Source organism: Cyclopterus lumpus, chromosome 1 (genome assembly GCF_009769545.1).
Source record: "Cyclopterus lumpus isolate fCycLum1 chromosome 1, fCycLum1.pri, whole genome shotgun sequence".
In the NCBI taxonomy this organism is placed as follows: domain Eukaryota; kingdom Metazoa; phylum Chordata; class Actinopteri; order Perciformes; family Cyclopteridae; genus Cyclopterus; species Cyclopterus lumpus.
This window is the reverse complement of record NC_046966.1, coordinates 15,400,113-15,419,774: the sequence shown is the minus strand read 5'-3', so window position 1 is coordinate 15,419,774 and position 19,662 is coordinate 15,400,113. Positions and strand designations below refer to the sequence as shown.

At 41.7% G+C, this 19,662-nt stretch overlaps 1 protein-coding gene across 3 annotated transcripts in view; it reads right to left on the bottom strand.

The window, feature by feature from the left end:
* Nucleotides 1-2,275: 2,275 nt before the first annotated feature.
* ndst3 (N-deacetylase/N-sulfotransferase (heparan glucosaminyl) 3) overlaps nucleotides 2,276-19,662 on the bottom strand; it is a 35,776-nt gene continuing 18,389 nt past the window's right edge. The window contains exons 6-15 of one of the 3 annotated variants that reach the window (XM_034544140.1): nucleotides 18,845-18,973; nucleotides 13,066-13,248; nucleotides 11,751-11,847; nucleotides 10,899-11,022; nucleotides 9,969-10,143; nucleotides 9,392-9,562; nucleotides 8,821-8,930; nucleotides 5,374-5,476; nucleotides 4,202-4,312; nucleotides 2,276-3,282 (exon numbers count right to left, since the gene is read on the bottom strand). In XM_034544140.1, the coding sequence (XP_034400031.1) occupies nucleotides 3,274-3,282; nucleotides 4,202-4,312; nucleotides 5,374-5,476; nucleotides 8,821-8,930; nucleotides 9,392-9,562; nucleotides 9,969-10,143; nucleotides 10,899-11,022; nucleotides 11,751-11,847; nucleotides 13,066-13,248; nucleotides 18,845-18,973 (1,212 nt within the window). In that variant the 3' untranslated portion in view covers nucleotides 2,276-3,273. Of the gene's footprint in view, nucleotides 3,283-4,201; nucleotides 4,455-5,373; nucleotides 5,477-8,820; nucleotides 8,931-9,391; nucleotides 9,563-9,968; nucleotides 10,144-10,898; nucleotides 11,023-11,750; nucleotides 11,848-13,065; nucleotides 13,249-18,844; nucleotides 18,974-19,662 lie in introns of those variants that run through there. The other 2 variants (XM_034544131.1, XM_034544143.1) reach the window with 2 other exon arrangements.

Sequence of the window (19,662 nt, the reverse complement as noted above, 5' to 3'; positions counted from 1 at the left end):
ATACACGGATACTTTATTTCTACTAATATATGTTTCCACCCCCGAAACTCTGGAAACATGGAAAAAATGGCTGTGAATGATCTGAGGGTAATGATTAAACCTGCATAAGAGATCATACACATTACATTTGCTGCCAGCTGCTCCTCAGCCAACTGCTTTTGAAGATGGCTGAAAATATGTTTATGGATTTGGATTACTTTTAGACTGATTATATCTAGATGCGCAATACTTAAGTAATGTACTTCCTTTATCTTTCTGTTATAAAATATTTGAAACTATAATCAGATCTACATACCTACATGCAAATCATAAGCATAATGATATGTTATTATTATTAATGATGTAGTTAATAACTACATACTGTACATTCTTCTCTCAACTGGCCACACCGCAGCACTCTTTTACTCCTTTCTGTATGGACGCATCTGTTTAATGTATGCTGTAAAAACAGAACATTACAACTAGTATATCGTATCTTTTTTTCATATATAAAATGATGCAGGTAATAAACTTAATATGTAAAAACAGTGACTCTTTCCTGCTATTAACTGCCCCTGAGACTCTGCAGTAGATATCTAACTGTGTTGTAAGTGAGCCAACTGGGATACCTGAAATTATTACAGTCTTCTTCACTCAGTCAGTTCTGGTACCTTACAAACACAAGGGGCTACTGCAGGAATGGAGCTACTGTTAATAAAGATCAGGATTTACGGGAAGCCGCAATATTCATCCATAAAAGGGATTCTATGAATGTACATGAGAGTTGCTTAAAAAGAGTGTCTTGGATTTCGTTTCAAATAAAGACCAATTGTTCTCTTGTCCTTCACTCTTTTGAGCCTGTCACAGCCAGGCTCAAAATCTGTGACAAAAATGGAAGATAATATGAGCTGGCTGCTAGGAAAAGCTATTTATTTCCAAAAACATATCCAAGTAATGCAGTTTATAGGAATCAGCTAATCAGTAGTGAGTTGCATGTATGAGTGTGTGGTAGAAAGAGAACATACAACAAAAGCTGCATCATGTTGCGGTGACGTCTGGACCCTAGAGAGCCTAGAGCTGCCAAATGAGGGAGATATTCATGTCCAGAGCACACAACGGGCCAAGGTGTGGCTCATGCAGCTGATGATCCTCCATTCAGCACCTGCAACAGGAACAAACAACCAGGAACAAAACAGCAACAGGGACACCTAGTGCACGGGAGGAGGAGGGTCGTCACATGCCCGAGTGGTGATGACGCACAATACAGTCCGACCCCGCGGGCATCTCTGGGCTGTAGTAACATGTATAATACATAAATGTTTATGGTGGCTGCCTACATTTCACTTAATGGCTAAATGTTGTTTCCTGTTGTTTTGGAAATGTCAAGGCCCTCCATCACATTCAAGGTTTATTGCAAATGCTCTACATTTTATGTCCAGAAAAAGAAGCAGCTCAACAGCAGATCAATAAAATACAATCTCACCTGGCATCCCTCACTGCAGGATATCAAAACACGTACCAACACCTCTTAACACCGATTACCATGCTGTGCCTGAGAGGGCTGGTTCACATTTGTTTAAGTCTGTCTTAGAACAGCGGTGAGGTTTGGCTTTCTTGCTGTAAACATTCCTCCTGTTTGTGATTTAGAAGTTTAAATGAAGTTAAAATGAGGTGTCAGCAGTCTGAGATAGTCAACTCAAGTGGATATCTTTCCAGTCTTTTTAATTCAAAACCCACTATTAGTTGTGTCCCTGTTGTGAACCTTTCCTTTAATATTACAACAAAATGTTGGCACAAATATTCTAATGTATTACTCTTTCTGAATAAGCGGCGTTGTAGAGGCGTTGTGGTTCATGCGTCACAAATAGTAACAGTGTGGCTCTCAGAAGATAGCTGAAAGCTCCATGCTACAAGCAAAGAGGACTGGGAATGGTGTGAATGTCTGCTATGTTGTTGTTTCTCCATATTGGCTTACTTTCTTGTTTTATTTTCTATTTCGTAATAGTGTTGTCTATACTTTCTGTGTTATATTGTGAAAACAGGAATAGTAACACAACGCTGTTGTTTAACTGAACATTATTGTTTGGTCGGTTAGCAAACTGTCTTCTCCATGTCATCTTACACTTACCTTGAGTCTTTTATCAACCATTCAGGCCAAAGATTAGCCCTCACAAGTGTGTATTCAGGTGTGTTTCCGGCAGTTCATCCGTGTTGCTTCCTCATTAAAAAAAACTATCTCATTCCGTCAGTAATATCCTTTTTTTTTTTTATTTAGATTTCTGTGTTTGACATTTAGGTTTTTTTTGCATTCAAATAGAAGCTCAACAATGTAGGCCACTGGTTTTAAAAAGGAAAAGAAAAGGAGGTTGAGATTTAAATGAAACACTGAAAAAACAAAAAAACTGCCTGTGGTTACAGTAGCTACATAAAGAGTCTCGGAATTAAGTGTCATATTCATGAGGCTCATTTTGGTCAGCTATCTTCACAAACTCGTGTGCCCTCCGTGCTTAGCGCTGAAATCATCAGCGCTCATGCTCCGCTCAATGGACACAGCGTTCTTCTGCATGGCTCGTCAAAGGAAAATAATGAGCGTCCAATGCATCTTTCTTCAGTGACTCATTTCAAGGCCATACTTTCCAGTGAAAGCCTCTAGTGACATCTCTAAAGGTGAACAAGGCTACCAGATCTACCAGAAACTATAGATTCAAAAAGCCTATTGTGGGAATCCTGTTACTCACCCTGAGTCTATATGCACTTATCCTCCCTCCTTATTCACCCTCATTGTGACAAAAAAACAACCCCATAGGATGAGGTTATTTTTGTCTTGGAGATGCATGGAACAGAACTTAGTGCAAAGTCATCTCTAAGGGAACCACGCACAGCTGACCAGCGCTGTTTTGGCATCATAAATTAGAGGTTAAACAAAAAGTAATAACTATCAAAGTCACTGAAGCTCTTCACGAGAGTTCACCACATTTCAGAACAGGGCATCAGAGACTTGCCAAATGCTTCTCTTCATCCTTATAATGTGGCTCTTCCTTTTAGTCCCACTTTCTGCAGAGCTGGCAGAGTCACCTGGAGCTCTGATTCCTCCATCCATCCTTTTATCCTTCCAAGAGTTCAGCTTCAGCCCGCTGCTCCCTCCAGCTGTGTCACAGCTCCTAGGTGAAACAAGGCACCTTGTCCTTGCATCACCTCAGGGTTCACTAAAAGGCCACAGATAGATCATCTGAAGGTCAGGTGCTCCTGGTCTTTGACCCCTTGACCTTTAACCCTGGTTCATGGATGCAAAGGTTATCTAACCTTCAGAAAGAGGTAAAGAGAGGGAGGGGACGGAGAGGGAAACAGAGCAGAGGGAAAAGAGAAGGGAAAATTACATTTTGTTTAGCTACTGATTCAAATGCCAAACATTAAAAAGGAAAAAGAACATGCTGCATTTTCTGTGAATGTGCTAGAAAACCTAAAGACTAGACTAGTCACATAGCTCCCTCTGAATAACAAACAGTGGCAAACAGTAGCACAACAAAATCCACAGACAAAAGACAAACAATGTTAAGCGCTGCAGAGGAAAGAGGGTTCTGCAGAGATCAAGGTTAGACGACTGTCAGCATTAGCACTTACACCAGGAAGCCTCATTTAAGTGCACGCTCTGAATACCTCGACAGGATTAGGGGGTAATCAGAGGATGTCTTTTTTTCGAAGAAGCCAGCAATATTTCTATTCTCTTTGTATTTTGAATCATCCATTGATACTCTATCCAAACCTTTTGCTTCCGTTACTGGCTTTCTCTGGTTTAACTAAGAGCTTAACGGTCTTCAAAAACAAATGTAATCAAATTCTTATTTTTTGAGTGAACATAAAACTTTCTGTCTGAACAGTTAGCGTTATTTCAAATGGGGTATTTCTGTGTTGTGTTTTTCTTTCCTTTCTCAATGGTTTGAAGTAAGCTAAGAAGCTGATGAGAGACGTGATGACATATATATATATATATATATATATATATATATATTCATGCACCAATCAGAGGTGAGCCAAGTTTGAATCAAACTCTGGCAACTCTTAAGAAATCAAACTATCACACTAATTGTCCTGGTAGTTTACCAGGGCCCAGGGCCCTTTGATTCATGACATCCCTTGCCTTTCCTGTGTATCTCCATCACTATCCAATAAAGCAGAAATGCCCTAAAATAATCATAAAAAGATACTTAAGATGCATGCTGACCTTCTGCAGCTCCTCTCTTAGCCAGGAGGGGAGGGGCTGTCCGAGGCGATGCAGCAGCTTTGACAGCTCCACGTTGTGTTCCCTGTAGTACCTGGAGAGATATGCATGTGCCTGAAGAGAGGAGAGGGGGAAAAGATGGGAGACGAGGAATGGTGAGAGCAAAATAGGTAAGAGGATGAGCAGACATGGGAGTGAGGGAGATCCAGTGAGGAAATAAAACACACAGGGAAAGAGTAAAGTTGGTGAGTCAGTACTTAATAAGTGGCAGAGGCGGAAGACAGAAAGTATAGTAAAACATATGGAAATTGGCAGGAAATGGGGGAGAGACATGAGGAAGGAGAAAAAAAGGGAGTATCGAAGAATACAGGAAAGGTGAATGGAAAAGGGGTTGGAGGCAGGCATATTTAGAGGAGGAAATAAAAAGACAGCACGAGAGTATGGGGCAAACAATTAATGATGTGCTAGCATCTTTAGATTAGTTTATTTCTCCTCAATAGGACGTTAGGGCCACTAAGTGCCACGTGGTATGAACAGAGCTAAGAAAAGAGGTTAGAGAGAGGAGAGAACATTACATGAAGGATGTATGAGATCCATTATCTCTCTCCCTCCTGTCTGCATCCCTCATCTTCCCCTCTGTGTCTGTCCTCCCCGGTGTTCCCTCCATCTCCCTCCTCCTCATCTGTTCTCTCCTTCTGTCCCCTTGGTGAAAACTCAAATGCAGTTTAATTACAGGTGACAGTGAAGTGCAGCCATTAGCCATGTGTGAGCACAGGGGGGAAGACAAATTGTATCTATGTGTGTTTGTCTTCATGTGAGAGCAAATGTGTGATTCATTGTAGGCAGGTCTGGTCTCTCCTCTGTGAAATCGGTAGCCAGGGCAAAGATTTATGAATTGGATTCCCCCCCACACCCCACCCTCCCACCTCATGGGTGCTATGTCACTATTGAGTCCTCATAATTAGGTTGTAACTTTCTGGCTGGATCTGATTGGCTGACAGTTTCCACCCCACCACCGAGTCCTGTGGGACATTTTGCCACAGCAGTGGAGGGGACTGTGTGTCACTGTCAGTCAGGCTGCTGCTTTTTCTTTTTTCTTTTCCACTTTGTCTAGCATTTCATTCAATGCATATCAGCCAGCATAAATATATTCTATTTACAATGTATCTGTTTACCTCAGGCTCCATAGGAGGGTACTTTCTCCCTTTGCTCTTTCCCAAACATTTAGTTTTTCCTCCCTCAAGGAGCTGGCACCAAAAGCCCTTCTGAGGGTCAAACCTGGGATAAAAGAAACAGAGAGAGAGAGAGACGGATGGAAGAAAGAAAAAAGAGACATCTTACTAAAAATGTAATTAAGTATTCAACCTATGTTATAGTAAATGGACTTGTACAGTGCCTTTCTAGTCTTCTGACCACTGATAGTGCTTTAACACTACATGTCATTCAAACACTGATGGCAGAGGCTACCATGCAACGTGACACCTGCGCATCAGGACTATCTAATTATTCATACCCATTCATACACCGCAAGAACAGCCTACGGGAGCAATTTGGGGTTAAGTGTCTCGCCCAATTATACATCGACATTGACTGGCGGAGCGACAGTATGTCATCCTTGTTTCATCCAACGTGTTTTTTATAGATAGATATAGAAAGTTTGCTTCATTAATCCTCTGAGGTAAATTGAAAAAACACTATAGAAGCAAGACAAAAAATACAAGGCAATACAACAAACACAGAGGCAGATAAACCAACAATGGAAACACAATAAAAGGACGAAGACACACAAAGCTGCCGCTAGCACATCTTCGAAATGTCTTCTATTCAATAAAGAATTTTGGAAAAATTTTATAATCAAGACTGGGAGCTATGTTGTCTGGGGCATCCGCCCCTGGTAGGGTCTCCAATGGCAAACAGGTCCTGGGAGAGAGTGGAGGTGGTTCGGGCATCTAATCAGGATGCCTCCTGGGCGCCTGCCATTGGAGTTTTTCCGGGCATGCCCAACTATTAGGAGTCACCGGGGAAGACCCAGAATATACAGGAGGGATTACATTCCCCAGCTGGCCAGGGAACACCTCAGGATCCCCCAGGATCCCTAGAAACTGTTGCGGAGGAGAGGGAAGTCTGGGTCAGCCTGCTCGGCCGGCTGCCACCGCGACCCTATCCCGGATAAGCGACTGATAATGGATGGATGGATGGAGATGTCTTATAATCAAGACTCACTCTAGACACAAACACAGTGGAAGATGATCTGACATAATTCAAAGGGACATGACCAGGTAAAGACAGTGGTCACAACTTCAGTTTTTGGAAAGAGGAGACATTAGAAAACATGGCTGCCAAAGAGAGATAATAACAATGAGATAAGAAAGATAGCGTATAATGCCGAAGATGGTACTTCCGTTCATTACTAAATGGAAAACAAAATACAGAAATTTGAGACAGACATTTGATGTCTCGATAACGTTTCCATATTGGCTCTACAAACTTCCCGTGTGAAGCCGAAGTGCCGCTCATATTAGCAGAGTGCAAAGACTGTTGCACCCCACCAGCAGGTTATGTGTCAAAAGGAGAAGAGATGTTCGGTGACTTTCAAAGCAAAGAACCCTAGTAAGTACATGCTTGTTGTCCTGTGTATAGGCATGAATACATATGCATGCATATATATTTATGTATGCATATATCATGTATAAGCATAATTAAGTGCATATTTGCATATGAGGTATGTATGGGTATGTCTGCATGTGTACTGTTTATTTGTATGCATGTTTATCGACTACATACTGTAGCTTTCTTTGATAATGTCTATGCATGTATACATTAATACACCTTGCTTTTGTCACATAGTACAATATATACATTACTGTCAACTGCTATCTGGCAGTCAGAGTGTAAAGGCTAATGTTGATGTGACTGAAAGATGCAAATATTGTTCTTTATCCGCATGCATCAGTGGGTGAATAAAAGAGAAAAAAAAGAGTTAAGTGGTTCTCCTTCCGTTTTCCTCTGACAGAACAGGAGGAAGAAAAGAAAGAGGGATTAAATAAATAGGCTCCAATTTTGAGGATCTGTCAGACCGCTGCCATGTCAAAAGAATAAGAAGTTGAAAAGAAAGATTAAGCTTTTGTGTGACGCTGTCTTCACCCCCAAAAAACACACACACACACTCGCACACACACACACACACACACACACACACACACACACACACTCGCACACACACTCGCACACACACACACACACGCACACACACACAAACTTATTATTCTGTCAAAATGCATCTCTTTACACATCATTTGTATGCACGTGGGCGTGTGATTCAAGACAGAGGCACGCTCTGTCCCAATCTGAGCTTCATATTCTAGATGTCCTTGTCTGGAGATTTGAGGGCTTGCAAAGCAGAAGCATTCTGATGAGTGGTGCTCAAGATAACTAAACCAGCTCCCTCTCCTCCCAAACTTAAAGGTCGCATGAAACATCTCTCATGAAGAATGAGTTGAGAGCATTAGGAGGCCAAAGCTAATTTGGTCGACATGCAGGTTCTAGGCTACAAACATCATATATCGCTTATACAATAAAACCAGTTGTTTCTCCCTTTTCACCTGCATTTTATCTGTTGTGAAATAATACAAAGGATATGTTTCGTTCATACTGTAGAAGTTGCTTTAGTTATTTACCTTGGTTACGGCTGTCCTTGCTGTTTTACTCCTTTGGGATTGACACTGTGCAGTACACTAACCTTTGCGTGCTTTTATTTATTCAGACAGCCGTAATACAGACAGACAGGCAGGCAGTGTAAGTGAGACAGTCAACGCTCTGTTGGGATTTGATCCTCAGCCAGCAACTCAGGGGGCTGAGACTTCACCACTTGACTATCTTTTGGCAAGAACAGGCATCAATTTTGTATTGCTGCCTGTGTTGTACGTGTGCAATATTAATCTTTGTCTTCAAAATTGCAATGTTCGCAGATGTTAATATTTCTAATATGTTTGGAAGTGATGCATAGAATATAAATGTCAGGAGATGTAAGTGTCTATTATTGATTACCGGCAATTAGGATAAATAAGGCTCAGGCTTACAGAGTCATTACACGCTACACAAAATTACTTTTTTTTTTAGCACTTAGAAATTACTCCTTTTTACAACCGTAACCTTAATTTGTTATTATATCTAAGAACTTCTGCCATGTCCTCTATACCTCTATACTTAAATGCAACCCAAATACCTTGACGTTTATTTTCTCCTTTTTGTCTCATCCTCTCTTGTTCGTCTTGTGTCTATATCCCCTTTGCTCTCTCTTATGGAACCACGCACTACTACATACAAACCTACATTTGAGTTAAAGGATAAATGTAACAGCTCACAGCCAGTCGTGAATTGACCATATGCATCTTTGATGCCAGGTGATGTCACTGACTGTTGTAGTTTTTAGAGAATGACACCACCTGGCACCTAAGCCTGAGATGAGAGGACCAGTATAGCGTCCCACTGTTCACCAATAGATGTCAGCCTTCACACAGATTTGGGTTTAGACTCTTGTTACCGCTTGAATCTATCACAGTCAATGCCAGGTGAAAGGCTCCTTACCCAAGGGCGCCAATGGAAACGTAAGAGAGACTTACGTAAGGGCCTGGGAGTAGTTGAAGTGAGGAGTGACTCCCAGGAACTTCTGGACTTCATCCATCACTGCCGCAGGGTCAGTTCTCAGCTGATGGCCATCTATGATCATCACCTACACACAGATACATTCATACTGTAACACTTGGTACGATTAACTTGTTTATGAAAAGCATGGGAGCAGCTTTTTTAGTGGAATTCTATCCACTTTAATGACAGCTACAAATGCTGAAAAACAGAACTCTGAAAGAAGGTGTAACATATTACTTTACTCTTTTTCATATTCACTAATTTCTTCAGAAAATGTTCAATGTTTTACTGAATGTATTTCCCATCTATACACAATATAAGGACATTTCAAATAATACAATTTCCATCAGAACTGTTCCTGATCACAGAAAGAAATCAGTAAATGTCAAATTCGAAATCTTTCATTCCCTTTCATCCAACTGTGTGAACAACACATATCATCTTACAAAACCAATACAAGGCTTTTACATTGCATACTCTGTTATGTGTGCATGAGTTTGGTATTACGGTGCAACAGAGGGCATTTGGGTATGTGCCTGTGCGTACCTGGTTAGCAGGGTAGTAAGTAAGCCACCTCTCTAGGTGTGAGAAGTAGAGGCCGGGGATGAGACAGCGGCTCTGCAGGGAGCGGAGCTCGGCCGGCACTCCCGCTCTCGCACTGATGACATCATAGAAGGTGAACCGCAGCGCTGCGTGGTCCTCGTGAGCTCTTTGATGCTGGGAATGTTAGCAGATTCAGCCACATAAATTATCAATCGAATTGTACAATGGATCTCATTCAAGTAATGTATTCACAACTTTGCACGAGAGACTATTTTTATTGTCGACGATGACATTTGAGCTGGCACGTTGTTGACATTCACGTCTCATTAATCAAACAGACTTGAGCGGGAAGATTTCAGGATCTTGTGACATTTCCCACACTGAGACTCTGGCTCATTAACTCACATATGCTCACAGTGAGAAATTCAAATCCAAATTCAATCTTGGGTACAGAATTCAATTAAAATCTATACAGAGATGAAGCACGTCATTTGTTGACGCAGGCTGCTGTATGGAGTTAAAATAATAATACATGTGCAGCCACTGGCATCTAATACATTCTGTGTGCTCATGCATGTACCTGATACCAGCTGTAGGCCCTGTCAGAGGGGTTGATGAGCAGGGTGATGATCTTGGCCTTGGGCAGCAAGGCAGCAGCTCGACGCGGGGACTCCTCTGAGGGGAAGTAGTTTGCACTCTTCTCAAACAGGAAGTCCGTGCTAACATTAGAGGGCACGGGGAAAAACTCCATGTACCTGAGACAACAGACACACAGAAAATTGAGAGGAAATGAAATGCACATACACACACTAATGCTACACGCCGTATACACAAGCGGCACAGCATTACTGCAAACTCAGTCACAAGGAGTGGAGTGTGCAACATTTTTACAAAGTCAGATAAATTCTCAAAGTTATGGCTTTAATCTGTGCTTAGACAGGGAGCCTAAACTACATTTGACAATTAAATCTTAACAGTGTTTAATGACACATTTTCAGAGTTAAGTCTTTTCTGGATGACTTCGGAGACTGCACCAGCTGTGTCTCTGTCAGCTAAGTAACCTATTTATGGGTCAATTTAGGCATCCATATGTCTGTTGGCTTATGTTTGCAGGCTTAAAAGATCCTTTTGAAGATGTTTTTAAACTGTTTTGAAATGTATCATTGAAGTCTGCAATTGCACATTGCCATCTACAACAACCTTGACAAATGGAAAAGAGTTGTTTATAATATTTCTTTTTACCTTAGAATTTGACTAATAAAAAGGACCAGAGAGATAATGATAAGTGTGATGTGGGTCAGCGGTTAGCAGGTCTGTCTTTCAATCAAGGGGTTGGTGGTTCAATGCCTGCCCTAGTTGATGTGTCCTTGAGCATGACACTTAACCCTGAATTGTTCCCTGTAGCTGTGTCTACAGTGTATGAAAGTAACATGGTTGTAAGTCGCTTTGGATAAAGCGTGAGCTAAATGTAATGTAAATGTGAAGTGTTGGTGTGTGTTTGTGTTCTTACCAATCAATTCCTTTGTGGTAGTTATTGGTGTTGAAGAACTGGACCTCCTCATACGTCTTTGGACTGGGGAAGTTACTGGAGATGGAGGGATGCATGAGTAGGAAGAGATAAAGTGCTGTCGTTCCTGGAAGAAAGGGCATAATTCATAACCGGCTTGTTAATAAAGCTCAGCAGAGAGCAGTATGTGTGAGAGCTGTCATCCACTGATCCATACAGGATGATTTTACCCTCCGCAAGATGTGTGTGTGTCTGTGTGCAATAATCACAGGCCTCCCTGACAAATGATTCAAAAACCATTTGACACCAATCAGCATCTGGGGCTTTGGTCGTGCCCTCCGTCTCACCCTCAGCAGCTCCCCTTTCTCCCAGTTCCCCTAGAACGTACTCCCACGCATCCTGTTACATCCCCCCTAACCCTATTTCCCATTTGCTCTAACATCTCCGTCACGTGAGGCATACCATGCAATAAAATGAGAATTTATTGTACTGTGGTTGTTGTTAGTCTGCTAATGTTGCCATCGTGACCCCAATAGTAAATGCACAGGACCTCCTCACCTCTCGCATCAAACACTAGCAATTACAATTCCTGTGATCACACAAAGCCAGCGTATACAGATTTGTAATAATCTCGTCTTTTTTCTCTTTGACAGTGAAATTCAGAAAAGGACAGGATGGAAGCCGGGTGGAAGAAAGGAGGCAAGAGTCTCCTCCTTTGTCTCGCTCTGACAGGACCAAAGGCGCTAGGGGGATTGAATGAATGGGCTCTGATGTTGAGGATCTATAGACACCTGGGAACATAAAAGTCTCTCTGTTGTGTGTGCATATCTGAGTTTGTGTTTGTGTGTAGCTCACCTGTTTTCTGTGGGCCTATGACCATAAATTTGGGTAACCTGTCACACGTTTTCTCTTTAGACCAGATGTCTTTATGTCGTTTGTCATCGCAAGGGTTCTACAAAAGGCACAGACAAACGATTCGTGGTTAAAGTAATGATGTACACATAAAATATACAAAAACATACATGCCTATATACCTTCAGTATATGCAGGATTTACTAACTTGAATGACGGAATTTTGGACTGAATTTTTGTTGGCGTGTCATGCATACAAATCTTCCCAGCGAGCATGGATTTATGATAAACCAAGACAGAAAGATAATGCAGCATATCATTTTTCAAACAATACTATACGAACTTTCCAATTATATGCTCAGATCTGCATTGTCTACAACATAATTAATATCATTAAGAGAAAATCCATGTTTAAAGCTGATTGGTATGACAATGGTTTAACATGTGCTTGTGATTTATTGAATTCATTCCTTTTTATGCTTTTAAGATTTTACGATAACATATTAAATTACTGTTTCAAGAAATCTATAAATGTATTCCTATTCTTTTCCCTCTATTTATACAAAGCAGTATGCAATTTGTATATGATTGCACCCTCCTTAACTTCTTTAAAAGTTGGTGATTTGTCTGGTTTTTAAACAAAATAACTTGAGGGACATGCTCTGTACGGGATATAGAGGGAGGACAGTCCTTTTTATTTTATCTATCTATTAATAAAAATGTCTGATACTAGTAACCTTGTTATTATTTTGGGCAAATATCATATTCATACTTGGAATGGCAGTACTCCCTCTTTAACTGTGTTAATGTATAATGTTGTCAACTACTATAGACAAACAATATCTACACATCTATATTTCAGTCCATGCTATATTATTGTCTCTTACATTGCTCTGGTGTGCTCCTGTTTGTTTCCATGATTGTTTCCTTTTTTTGTTGTTCCTTATTTTGTTTATTATATTGATTTTTAGTATTGTGGTACCTCTATGGTTTATTGTTTGTTTAATTCTTTTGGACCATCATTTCCTAAATTGTTGATTGAATTATATCCATCATCTTTGTATATAAATGTCCCTTCTTGTTTTGTATATTACCCTTGTGCCTAAAATAAATCATAAATTATTTTTTTGGTTCAATAAATAAGGGTACATTCCAGTTAAATAGTCCATCTCTCCTTCTTTTCCATGATTTTGAGACAAAGTTATTATACTGGAAAATTAACTCTCTCTCATTAAATCCACATAATAAGAATATCTTTACACAGGAATGAAGAAACAAACAAGCCCATACATGTGGTCAAAGAAACATGCAAACCCACCTGCCAGAGGGGGTTCCTTTGTTCGGGAAAGAGCTGGAAGTACTTGTGTGCAAGCTGCAGTGGAGGGAGTGTGTGGAGTTTCAGGTTTGTCCACGAGCGAAGGAAAGAGGCCAGGTGGACGAATGTGTAAAGGCCCAGGCGATCATTGCCATAGTTAGACAAGTGGGTCATGAATATACTGATCTAGGGTGGGGAGACAGAGACAGAGTAGAGGAGTAGAGAGGAAAAGGGAGAGGAGGGGAGAGAAGGAAATACATACTTATTGTATAGTGCAAAATTGAGATAAAGTCAAAATCTCATTTCCCAAGTTCCCGTGTTTGGGAAAAAGTGAGGCAGCGCAGTAAATCCAATCAATGTTGTTGTGACTGCAGTGGAAAGCAAACAGATTATTTGTCAGTGTGTGATGGTTTTAAAGTCACTAACAGAGCAGCCGTCCACCGGGTATCAATATTTGCTATCACTTTGCAAAGAGTCAAAGTCCCTTTTTTATGTATTATACATTCACTTTCACCGAAATACAGTTTCAAGTATAAAGAGGAAAGATAAACTGAAGCTGATGTATTCACCACTCCTGATAGATAAAGCTGAAGAGGCAGCACAATACTTCTCATAGCCACTGGGTGATGGGAGAGATGCAGCTGCACACAGGAAAGTGTTTTTGAGTGTGTCGGTGTGTGTTCCTGACGGTTAATGTATGTGATGGAGAAGGAGTCACTCAGAGGGAGGGAAGGAGCGATAGTGTGTTGGTCCAGGCTATCTGTTCATGCCTCAGTGCTCTTATAGGCTGATCAAAGAGACAAGCTAAGATAGCTGCTACAGACAAATGCACACACACACACACACACTTCTTTTGTGATTGGTGGGAGCTTGGGAACAAGTGTCTGGATGAAACGGTAACATTATCCATTAAGATATGAATTATTTGGAGGGTGTGAGCGTGTGTGTGTCTGCCAGTGTGTGCATGAATGATTGTGTGTCGGTATATTTGGGAGAATGTGTATGAAGATGAAAACACACACATACATGGAAAGATACACAAACATACACAGCGAGTTTCCTGGTGACAGAGGACTGTCGGTGCTCCTCTTTAACGCTGAAGGTTGCCGCAGATACAAAGCGACACAGTGTCGGGGTTTGATGGATCAGCGTCCGGCCGACCTGGGAAGCTGTACAGAATACTGATCGCCCCAGAATACTGATGTGTGTGTCTGTGTGTGTGTGTGTGTGTGTGTGTGTGTGTGTGTGTGTGAGAGAGAGAAACACTGTGGGAGGGAGAAAAAGGAACCAGATGTGTGTGGCTAGACGCGTGTGTCAAAAAACGCAACACAGAAAGAACAGAGAGGAGCAGGGGTATGCATGTCAGAGTCATTGTTCATGTGTGTGTGTGAGTGTCAGCATAATTGTTCATGCATCTGGGTGTTTGTGTATTCAAGCACAAGTGTGTGCATCTGCCACGGCCTTCTTTTCTTGTGCTCACTTTAAGCAAACCAGCAGTGCACCTCCAGCCTCTCCTGCTTCATATCAATCTGGTTGATGTAAGGGCAACAATGTGGAACCAGCGTCAAGGCATCACCAACATGCACTCAAGTAGGAACAACAGAACAACACATGGCAGTAATGAATGCCTCTCCAACGACTCGTAATGTCAAATACAAAGAAACTCTCTCTTCTACGCACGCAGAGAGAAATTGGTGTGCTCTTAGAAAAGTGCAATATTACATTTGACAGCGTCTCACCGGAAACATCTATTCACATTCAGAATTTAGACAGAATAATATCCCACGGCATGCTGCAGTGATTTGAGTGGGGGTGAATATTATACAAATTAAAAGGTTGTAGACGGATACACAGTGAATGCAGACAAATCTGACGAGTAAATAAACTATTATATAAACCCATTAACCATTTCAAAAGTGTCCCATCTTTCCCTTTTTGTGTCGTTGGGTGCTTTTTTGAAAGCAGGCAAAGTGATCAAAAAGTGAATTATGTTCCTTTCAAACCACTCAATATCCTCTGAAATCTGGCCCAGTACATGTGCGTATGCATGTATGTGTGTGGTTTGTGTGCGTGTGTGTGTGCATGAAAGCGAGAGAGTCAGAGAGAGAGAGAGAGAGAGAGAGAGAGAGAGAGAGAGAGAATCTGCGTGTTAGTGAACATGAAAACATTCATTATGGAGCTTAAGCACTCGCTGCCAAATTAAACAATGGGGGAGAGAGAAGATGATTTGTGTTTGTAATTGGAGAACTGCAGAAAAGGAGAAAACAAAGTACAGAGAGTGGGGAGTAGATAGTAACCTTGGCAGGTGAGTCTAAATTAAAAAACAAAAAGGCCACTTGAGAGAGTGTTATTCTCCCGACACAGTGCAAGCCTCGATGCCTTTTGGTCGGAGAACTCGCTGTGGGGAAGAATTCAATTAACTGAACCATTTAAACCTTTTCTCTGCATCTGGTGCCACGTCTCATTTCCTGAATATTGGATTGCTTTGAGTCCCCGACGTGGCTTTAATAAAGAATACAGCGGTAATAATTTAACACCAGAATTGGGCTCAAATCATACTTGGAACTGGACTGGAAGAGAAGGGTAAAAATGAATGAGAGAAATAAACCCAACCATGCAGCTTCCTTCTTTTAAGCTTTTCCCCCTTGTCTTTTCTCCTTATTGCATCTATGCGGCTTCATTTCCTCCCTCTTCTCTCATCCTTTTAATGTCTGGTTCTCACTGCAAAAAGTCAGTTTGTGTATTTTGTTCCTTTACTCTCTCCGATCTCATGCTGACCTAGATGCTCTGATGAAGCATGTCAGTCCAACATGGAGGGATGTTCTTCAAAATCCTTGTGCACACATGAACACAGTCACACAAACACTCACTCACACGCACACATATCCCATGCCTTGGAAGATTAAGATAACACCAGCCATGTATTTGAGTTTGTGACATGCTCCAATCCAGTGTAACATGATTGCATCTTTGAGAAAATTACGTGTTTTGGTTGAGGTTGGATTTATTTCCAGATTTCACTCTGTCAATTTTGTGTATCTATCTCTCTATCTATCTATCCATCCATCAATGCATGCATGTGTGCCTACAACTCTTACTCTCTTCCTGCTCTGCCTTCTCTGCTGCTTTCGCTCTCCTTTAATGTGTAGCTGTAGTAGCCTGTTTCCCATAGCATTTAGTTCCATATACATTTCTCCCTGATTGAATTGTTATTGCTACTAAAATAAAGCCGACATCCCCCCTCCCTCTTGGTTTCGTTCTCTCGACCTCACCATCATCGTCCGCTCTCCCCTTCTTGCTCTTGCAGTGTCTCTTCCTCATCAGTGGATAATCGAAATATGAACGTCAACACATTATTTAGATTCAATTTATTATACCTGCACCAGTCAACATCTTCTGCCCCTTTTCCATTCTGCCAACTTCCACTGCTTTACTCTCACTTTGTAATTTCTACTCCCGTTTGGATTGTAGTGTAGTGTGTGTGTGTGTGTGTGTGTGTGTGTGTGTGTGTGTGTGTGTATCTGTGCGTGTGTGAGAGAGTGTGTTTGTGTGTGTTAGAGAGTGGCAGTATGTGTTGATGAGCTGCCAAAGCCTTCAGAAGCAATCAGCAGGATTCCGGAGAAAAGGAAGGAAGGAGTGGAAATGAGACAAAAAAATTCACATGTGTGGAAGTCAACATGAACAGATTGTTAAAATAGAGAAAATTAGAGGCAGAAAAAGGAGGAGAGCTGAGAGGCATGAAAGGTGAGTACTGGGTAAAACAGAAGGCTAGGAGAGAGGGAGATTGTGCTGATACGGCTAATAAGCTTAAATGTCATCTTTGATATATGTCTACCGCTCTGCTTATGTCAGCTATACACTCATTTGCAAATAAATACACATTCACCCGTAGACGCAGATATTTGGATGCTTACACACAAACATATGCATGGGTGTGTGTTTTGTGTTTTGTGTGTGTTTGTTTGTGTGTGTGTGTGTGTGTGTGTGTGTGTGTGTGTGTGTGTGCGCCTATATGTGCATCACTTCCTCCCTGTATGTGTCTGGATTCTCAAGTGACACAAGATGCCGTGACCTGAAAATTAAATCTCCGTTTGTCTGCCACCTTCTCACCCTTCTCTCCCTGACTCTCCCCCCTCCATCTCTTCTTGTCCTCCCTCCCTCCTCTCGTCTCTCTCCGTCCTCTCTTACCATCTCTCCGGCCATTTATCGGGAAATGACTTGCGCCCTATTGGCTGTTTGCAGAGTCTAGGTCGTCCAATCGATTGTCGAGCTTATGTGAGACGGGGAGCTCAATGATCGCTGATGCAGCCCGGAATGATGCAAAAGTATCCTAACGCACATGGACACATGCACATACACTTCCACATACATGAAGTTAATGTGCACACACACACACACACACACACACACACACATTCAATATGTTGGCTGCTGTCAGTGGTGAACTGCCACCACGGGCCAAATGTGATTTAAATTCACTGAATGGGAAGTGACAATGTTACCAATGTGCAGATCATCAAACAATAGGAAACCCCCGGGGACTAAAGCAGTGAGCTACAGAACACTATTGATTATACACACAAAGTGCACACACTAATGAAAGTGTATGCGTCCGCAATGGAAACATTGCAGGGAGAAGCAAAAATAAATCATCAGTCTTTATATATGTGTGAGCATGTGTGGATGTACGTCATGGCAGAATAGTTCTTTTCATTAAGAGATACAACAAGAGGAGAGTTTCATCTCTTATTACACTGATTAAAAAAGAAGGAAGTGAAAGAGAAGGACAAAAGATTGTGGAAACAGAGGAACAAATGTAATTAGCCTGTGTGTTTCTGTCTTTCAGGAAGAATGTCAAACCCTGTGTGTGTGTGTGTGTATGTGTGTGTGTGCGTGTGTGTGTGTGTGTGCGTGCGCGTGCGTGTGTGTGTGTGTGTGTGCATGTGTGTGTGTGCGACAGAGAGGGTGCAGAGGCCTAGGTTTGTGAGCTCATGTTGAGATGACATCACCGGTGATGTGAGCAAAAAGCATGTTAGGTCGTTAGACACAAAGAAAAAAAAGAAGAACAAGAAGAACAAGCACGAGAAGAAGAAGAAGAAGAAGAAGAAGAAGAAGAAGATTGGGTTGTTGTGCGTAGCTGCATTTGACTCTGTGATGTTCGCTTAGTTCTGACAGCTCCTCTAGTACAGCAATCCCCTACCTGACACTTCAATACAGCCTACTGCTGGTCTATCTCTGTGTATTTTTGAGCGTGTGCATGGTATGAGTCAAAGGAAGTCGTTTGGAGATAATTCCTGGGAATTGATATCCCTACATTTAACTGTGTGCATGCATGTGTGTGAACATCTTAGATGTCACCAAAACCTAATTATTTTACTTAATTCAAAGCAAAATCGAGATGAGCTGACATCTGACATACACAGCAGGGGTAAGTAGGATGTGTGTGTGTGTGCGTGTGAATGTGTGACAGCAACTCCCCCTGTGGTGTGACCTAATTTAAAGTGGGGAGATGAACATAGCTCCACAGTAAGAAGCAGCCACACTGACAGGAAGAGAGACACACACACACACATGCACATACACAGTGGTAAAAGGTACAAATGAAAAAGAATGAGCCAGAAAGAGGAAGTATACCTTTACAGAGTGAGCGGAAAACCCAGCTGGGCCTCTTTAAGTTGCAAAAATCAAAACAGAAAGTACAAGGCCTTGCTGCTTCCCACTCTGTATATCCGTTTCCATGTGCAAGAGTGTGTTTAAATGTGTGTCTGGTTTTGTGACTCACTGGGTTGAGAAGCACAGTGAGAAACAGCTCTCCTCCACGGATGCTTTTGTCCAGTTCTTTAGGTCCACCAGGGTATTCCTTGTAGTAGATGGTGTGAGTAAACAAGCCACACGTCTGGCGGGGCAGCACCTACGCAAACACATAAGAGGAGGAAGTGCAAATGGACAAATAGTTTATGAGAACAGTCAATCAAGAAAAGTAGGTAATTAAGCAAGTATGCTAGTAGAGGCTGTTGTAGCCTTGAGCATCAATTCCACACACACACACACACACACACACACACACACACACACACACACACATTTGCTTGTAGTAGAAGAGTTCTCACACATTTATCCACCTGGAGCCACTAAAGGCGTTCGACTAAATTGTTCACATATGCAGTCCCCAAGATCTGTAAACACTTATTGTTATGTTCCCCTTCAACTGGCATATGAAACTACCGAAATGCAATGATTTGAGATTAAACAGGGAACTAAAACAGCCAGCTCGGTTTGAGGTCTTTGAAAGTGCTCACTCCCCTATGTCAAGGCCAAAGTACAAACAAACCAGGTACCAAGATAATTCATCCAGCAGCATATAATATGATATGATGATTACAGATATGTAAGGATGAAATGTACAGCTTTGGAGCCAAGGTTGTCTACACGAGAACGAGGAGAAGCAGACAGCATAGCATGTCAGGGATATTCTGATGTGTTGTGTCATCCGGCATATGGTAATGTTACCTGTCGCAGTGGAGAAGCACTGGTGCTAATTCTACAGATGGTTCAAGTCACATCATAGCACTTGCAGTGGAAGAGACACTTTTTTTTCCA